Genomic DNA, 7500 nt, shown 5'->3' on the forward strand with positions numbered 1-7500 from the left:
TATTATTATTATTATTTTTATTATTATTATTATTATCATCATTATTATTATTATCATCATGTTATTCTAGAGATACCAAGAGATTTTCTTTCAATGAATGTAGAAAAAAGACTGTAATTCTACAATTTCAGTTCAAAAATACTCAACAAGTGAGATTTGTTTAGACTATCATATCAGCGTTAAGGACATAACTTTAAAGATGTTTACATTAGGTGGGCGTCTATGTTATAAATTCTATTCAACGGATTTGAATCGGGGTACGTCTGTGTGACCCCGTGTGGTGTCCGGGGTCCCTCAACTGAGAGGGTCAAGAATAGCCCAACGCCAAGCCAGCGTGTCGTAAAAGGCGACTAATGGTGTGTGATTCCCCCATCTTTGAGTCACCTGGTCCTCCAGGTTGGGGGTTGGCAAAGGGTTAACACCCCTTTCCGTTAAACTCAAACCGTTACAGAAACACAGACAGACAAACCAAATCCTTTTTTTAGCTTGGGCGACCGAAGAGTTTCTGGAATTACAGAATTTATGAAGGACAACAGACAAAGCCGAAAGGACTCTGCTGACCCGATGACGTCTTCGCCAAACAAGCAGCTTCGAATTGCGTCGTGGAACGTTCGCACCATGTATGAAGCAGGAAAAAGCTCTCAAGTTGTGACTGAGATGAGAAGATACAGGCTGCATATACTTGGAGTAAGCGAAACCCACTGGATACAATCCGGACAGAAACACCTCAAGTCTGGGGAGAAGATTTTATATTCAGGGAGAGGGGACGGGATTCATACACAGGGAGTAGGAATAATTCTAAGCAAGTTTGCCCAGAAGTCACTGAGAGGATGGGAACAATGCGGAGAAAGGATCATCATGGCGTCCTTTACAACACGGAGTAAGAAGATCAGCATGAACATTGTACAGATCTATGCCCCAACAAATGATGCAACAGATGAGGACAAAGATACATTTTATGGTCTGCTACAACAAGTCATTGACAAGTTGCCAAGGAAAGACATCAACATATTGATGGGAGATGCTAATGCAAAAGTGGGACAGGATAACGTAGGCTATGAAGGTATCATGGGACGTCATGGCATGGGAGAAATGAATGATAATGGTGAGAGATTTGCAAATTTCTGTGCATTCAACAGTTTGGTGATTGGAGGATCAGTGTTCCCCCATAAGAGGATCCACAAAGCAACTTGGGTCTCACCAGATGGTGTGACAGAGAATCAGATTGATCATTTTTGTATCTCTCGTAGATTCAGACGTTCATTGGAAGATGTGACAGTGCGGAGAGGGGCAGATGTTGGATCAGACCACCACCTGCTATTGGCAAAGCTTAAGCTCCGACTCAGAAAACACGGGGCCAGATCACATACAAGAAGAAAATTCGAGGTGAATGCACTTGATGGGGAAAAGAATGAGGAATTCAAACTACAATTGAGTAATAGATTCCAACCTCTTACTGAGCTCGAGGAGGACATAGATGTAGAGTCACATTGGGCAAAGATCAAGGAAATTTACATAACAACTTGCCACGAGGTATTGGGGGTAAAGAAATCGGAACATAAAGAATGGATAAGTCCAACCACCTTGGACCTTATTGAAAAGAGGAGAACAAGGAAGGAACAAGTGAATGCAAGCCGAACAAGGGCTTCAAGACTGGATGCACAAGAGCAGTATCGAGCCATAGCTAAGGAAGTCAAAAGATCTGTGAAGAAAGACAAGGAAGCATTCATGAACAGACTTGCAGAGAAAGCAGAAGCAGCAGCGACTGGAGGACACATGAGGATCCTTTATCAAACTACCAAGACACTTGCTGGAAAATATGGGAAACCAGAGGTACCAGTCAAAAACAAAGATGGGAAAACTATTTTTGGAAAAGAGGCTCAATCTGAACGATGGAGGGAACATTTCAACTGCCTTCTGAACAGACCACCACCAGACAACCAGCCAGAAATTTTGCCTGCAAGGAATGAGCTACCAATTAGCTGTGATCCACCATCGATAGCAGAGATTGTGGGTGCCATTAACAAGATGAAAAGGGGGAAAGCTGCTGGACCAGACCAGATTCCACCGGAGGCTCTAAAAGTTGATGCGGAAAGAAATGCTGAGGCCCTGCACCCACTATTTGAGAGAATCTGGAATGACGGGATATTCCCAAAGGATTGGAAGGAAGGACATCTTATCAAGCTTCCAAAGAAAGGGGACCTCAGTAATTGTAATAATTATCGAGGCATCACTCTTCTTTCTATCCCAGGAAAGGTTTTCAACCGTATTATTTTAGAGAGAATTAAGAATGCAACAGATGCTAAACTGCGGGACGAACAGGCAGGTTTTCGGAAAAACCGTTCAACCACCGACCAGATTGCCTCTCTGCGAGTCATAGTGGAACAGTCTATAGAATGGAACTCTCCTCTTATTGTCAACTTTCTGGATTACGAGAAGGCTTTCGACAGTATTGACAGAGCAACATTGTGGAAAATTCTGGCACATTATGGACTCCCTGAAAAGATAGTAAACCTCATTAAGGAAATGTATGAAGGATCAAGTTGCAGGGTTGTACATGAAGATCAGCTGACTGACAGCTTTGAAATTAAGACTGGTGTCAAGCAGGGATGCTTGCTCTCTCCATTCCTGTTCATCCTTGCCATTGATTGGCTAATGAAGGAAACCTCCAAAGGGAGAAGAAATGGGATACAGTGGACCCCCTGGACACAGTTGGATGATCTGGATTTTGCAGATGATCTGGCTCTTTTGTCCCACACCCAGGATCAGATGCAAGCAAAAACCACAATTATAAACAGCCTCTCGGAATCAATTGGTCTAAGAATACACCCTGTAAAGTCAAAGGTCTTGAGGATAGGTACGCGTCAAAGGGAGCAGATCAAAGTAAAAGATCAGGAACTCGAAGATATAGACACTTTCTGCTATCTCGGAAGTATAATTGACAAGGATGGAGGCACGGAAGCAGAGGTGAAAGCACGAATAGGAAAGGCACAGGCTGCATTCACATCTTTGAACAGAGTTTGGAGAACTAAAGATATCTCCCTTCAACTAAAGCTAAGACTTTTCAACTCAAACGTGAAGTCTGTCCTACTGTATGGATGTGAAACTTGGAACGCATCACAGGCATGTATAAGGAGGGTACAGATTTTTGTAAACAGGTGCATGCGTAAGCTACTCAGAATAAAATGGATGGATAGAATAAAAAATGAAGAAGTATGGAAAAGAACACAGCAGAAACCAGTAGGAGAGGATATAGGAAGAAGACGATGGAGGTGGATTGGACACACGCTTAGAAAGAATGACTCAACTATAACAAAGAAAGTATTGGACTGGAACCCTCAGGGCAGAAGATCAAGGGGAAGGCCACGAGGAACATGGAGAAGAATTAAAGAAGCTGATATACAGAGAAGTGGTAAGACCTGGAATGAGATAAAAAAGTTGGCTCAGGATAGAGAAGGATGGAAACTGTTTGTCTGTGGCCTATACCCTGACCCAGGGTGAAAAAGGCAATGATGATGACGTCTGTGTGAAGCATGTTTCTAAAAATTGTTTAAAGTGAAAATATTCTAATCTGTGCCATTAAAACAATAATAGCTATGTTATATATTCATGTAAAGTGACTTGCCACACTTTGCGTTTATCCACAGGGCAATATGCACTTAATTGTAGGTCTGACAACCCATTTTTATGGGCTCAATTGTGTAAAGGAAATTTCATATATGACGTGAAATATTGTCTGCCAAATACAACGATGTCAAACCATTCGTGTGTTAGAATGTCAGACCTGCTTATATGTACACGTCGCTTTAGTATAATTTTATCACCAGTTGACTCAAATGACCAGTAGGATTATCTGATAGAGCAAAATGATCTGTAATAAATTGTTGGTAACATTTATTGGGACGTTATTTGAAGTTCGGGAATCTGGATCTAGCCGCCATTTTGCCATATCAAATTACACCAACCCAAAGACTTTGTCATGGATTCAAAGTATCGATGTGATATATGTTCATTCCAGTATTAAAGAAGCATAACTTCTTTTATTGCTTGAGCCTCTATTTACAATTAATATAGTTTACATTATCTTTTTTTACTCCACACTGAGACAACAATAAAAATGTGACATTTCTTTATCGATGCAATTATGAGTTGATAATTTTGTAAGGGCTTATATTTCTTACTTCTATATAGAGTTGGCATTTTATATATCGCTTAATCATCTTACTACAATAGAAACTTGGCATTTCACGTATCGCATTACTCTCTTTCTAGAATGGAGAGTTGACAATCCGTGTATCACTTCACTCTCGCCACAATAAATAGATGGTATTTCTTTAATGACGTTACTCTCTTACAACAACATAGAGTAGACTTTTCTTTATCCACTTCAATCTCTTACAACAATAGAAAGTTAATATTTCACTTTACACTCTAAATGAATGGAATCATTTCATTTATAGCTTCACTCTCTCGCCCCAATATAGAGTGGACATTTATTTAATCACTTCACTTTCTAACAACAATACACAGTTGACTTTTCTTTAATCACATTACTCAATTATCACATTACAGAGTTGAACTTTCGATAAACACATTAATCCTTTACCACAATAAGAGTGGACATTTTCTTCATCAGTTCAACTCTATTCCTGCCACACAGACATACACGTTCAAACAAAGGAAGGTCTAAGACATGTTGGTGTCAATTATTATTGGCCTCTTTTTGTTCGTTACTGTCAACGATGCAGAAGAAATCGGTAAGTATTATTATTATTATTATTATTATTATTATTAATATTATTATTATTATTATTATTATTATTATTATTATTATTATTATTATTATTATTATTATTATTATTATTATTATTATTATTATTCAGAAGAAGAAGAAGAAGCAAAAGTTTAATAATAATAATAATATAATAATAATAATAATAATAATAATAATAATAATAATACTAATAATAATAATAATAATAATAATAATGATGATAATAATAATAATAATAATAATAATAATAATAATAATAATAATAATAATAATAATAATAATAATAATAATAAAAGAAGAAGAAGAAAAGAAGAAGAAGAAGAAGAGAAGAAGAAGAAGAAGAAGAAGAAGAAGAAGAAGAAGAAGAAGAAGAAGAAGAAGAAGAAGAAGAAGAAGAGAAGAAGAAGAAGAAGAAGAAGAAGAAGAAGAAGAAGAAGAAGAAGAAGAAGAAGAAGAAGAAGAGAAGAAGAAGAAGAAGAAGAAGAAGAAGAAGAAGAAGAAGAAGAAGAAGAAGAAGAAGAGAGAAGAAGAAGAAGAAGAAGAAGAAGAAAGAAGAAGAAGAAGAAGAGAGAAGAAGAAGAAGAAGAACCTATTTTAATTATCTTTATCTTTCGATCAGTGTGTTGATAAAAACGTCTTTATTTGACAGTCACAGAACCAATTTTTAATTTTTATTAGCCCCAACTATTTTATTTTTGACGGTCAGAATATTAGCGACATCGACATTTTTTGACGGTCAGAGTATTAGCGACATCGACATTCTTTGATGGTCAGATTATGAGCAACATCGACATTTTTTGACGGTTAGGGTATTACAGACATCGACATTTTTTGACGGTCAGAGTATTAGCGACATCGACATTTTTTTTACGGTCAGAGTATTACCGACATCGACATTTTTTGACGGTCAGAGTATTACAGACATCGACATTTTTTGACTGTTAGAGTATTACAGACATCGACATTTTTTGACGGTCAGAGTATTACCGACATCGACATTTTTTAACGGTCAGAGTATTACCGACATCGACATTTTTTGACTGTTAGAGTATTATAGACATCGACATTTTTTGACGGTCAGAGTATTACCGACATCGACCTTTTTTGACGGTCAGAGGATTACCGACATCGACATTTTTTGACGGTCAGAGTTTTACCGACATCGACATTTTTTGACGGTCAGAGTATTACCGACATCGACATTTTTTGACGGTCAGAGTATTACCGACATCGACATTTTTTGACTGTTAGAGTATTACAGACATCGACATTTTTTGACGGTCAGAGTATTACCGACATCGACATTTTTTGACGGTCAGAGTTTTACCGACATCGACATTATATGACGGTCAGAGTATTACCGACATCGACATTTTTTGACGGTCAGAGTTTTACCGACATCGACATTTTATGACGTCAGAGTATTAGCGACATCGACATTTTTTGACGGTCAGAGTATTACCGACATCGACATTTTTTGACGGCAATGGTATTATTGACTCTGTGTCTCTTTTTCCTTTAAGAGTGTATTTTATTCTCATCATTTATTTATTTCTAGTTTTAATTGTTTCTATCATTTGAGTATCATTTAAACTAATTTCATTTTACTGTCAGATTATTTTCGGCCCCAACAGTGTTTGGTATTCAGATTACTTCTACGACTTGCTCCAAATTTAGCTTCACGGTCAGAGCATTGTTTGGTCTAGTTTCTTTTTACGACTTTTTCGACGGTCAGAAAAACAATGATCCCAACTTTTTTTTTAATGTCAGAGTGACATCTCTTAAAACTTGCAATTCTCGGTCAAATAAAAGTGGCCCGTCCTTTGTTTAAGTCAGAGCATTGCCAGCAACCAAATATTTTGACTGTTAGAGAATGACAAATTAGCACCCTAAAATATGGTATCCATTTTCCTCAATAAAACAAACAAACTCAACACAAGTCTGATAATTCTGGATATAAATTCAATTTTCAACATCTTAACAATCCCGACTTAGTACCGTTTTGAGGCGAAGGGTCACATTTGTCCAAATCATCTGTGTTCCGAGAATTAGTGGCCACAAAATGTTTTTTTTCTTCTATATCAGTGCTAGAACTGTGAATTGACTGTCAGAAAGTCACTTGGCCCAATTTTCTTTGACGTTCAGATTATCTTTGTCCCCGTTAGTTCGTTAAGAATACGAACCAAAGTAATGACTATCCAAGTTTTAGTGGTAAGAATAATTCTAGTACCGGTCTTTTTTGTTGATCTAAATTTCGCTAGTACTACATTTTGAGGATGTATATCAGGGGTCAGCGTGGCTCACTGGTAGGTATTTGCTTCGTCCCCGCAAGTTATCGAGCTCGATCACCCGCCGTTGCGGTGTCTATTCGTAAGCAAGCCATCTTGTCCTAGCTCCATTTGAGGCGCTGCATTGATGCTGACAGTTGCGTTATTTCAGATTTCCTTTGGAATAGGCCCTACAGGAAAAAAATCCATATGGAATGAATAAAGGGAGTTGGATTTATTTATTTATTTATTTATTTATTTATTTATTTATTTATTTATTTATTTATTTATTTATATTTAAAGGTGTTTTATCTTTAATTTTTTCAGTTTCAGATGCGCCTTGTCCTGCTACATGGACTTTCAATGAAATAAGCAAAACCTGTGTCAAGCCATACAATGGCAAAAAGGTCTGGTGGAAGAAAGCTAGAGATATTTGCCAATGCGAGGGCGGCGACTTGG

General features: G+C 37.5%; 1 protein-coding gene across 8 annotated transcripts in view; it reads left to right on the plus strand.

Annotated features, from left to right (window-relative positions):
- Positions 1-7500, plus strand: part of LOC144960323 (galactose-specific lectin nattectin-like) — a 53493-nt gene that overhangs the window by 33636 nt on the left and 12357 nt on the right. For 4 of the 8 annotated variants that reach the window (XM_078893380.1, XM_078893387.1, XM_078893381.1 and 1 more), the window contains exon 3: positions 7369-7500. This exon is cut by the window's right edge and continues 39 nt beyond it. In XM_078893380.1, the coding sequence (XP_078749506.1) occupies positions 7369-7500 (132 nt within the window). Of the gene's footprint in view, positions 1-4636; positions 4758-7368 lie in introns of all 8 variants that reach the window. The other 4 variants (XM_078893385.1, XM_078893386.1, XM_078893383.1 and 1 more) reach the window with 3 other exon arrangements.

The sequence above is a fragment of the Berghia stephanieae genome, chromosome 15, assembly GCF_034508935.2.
Source record: "Berghia stephanieae isolate SIO BIC M18660-M18661 chromosome 15, UCSD_Bste_1.3, whole genome shotgun sequence".
Classification (NCBI taxonomy): Eukaryota; Metazoa; Mollusca; class Gastropoda; order Nudibranchia; family Aeolidiidae; genus Berghia; species Berghia stephanieae.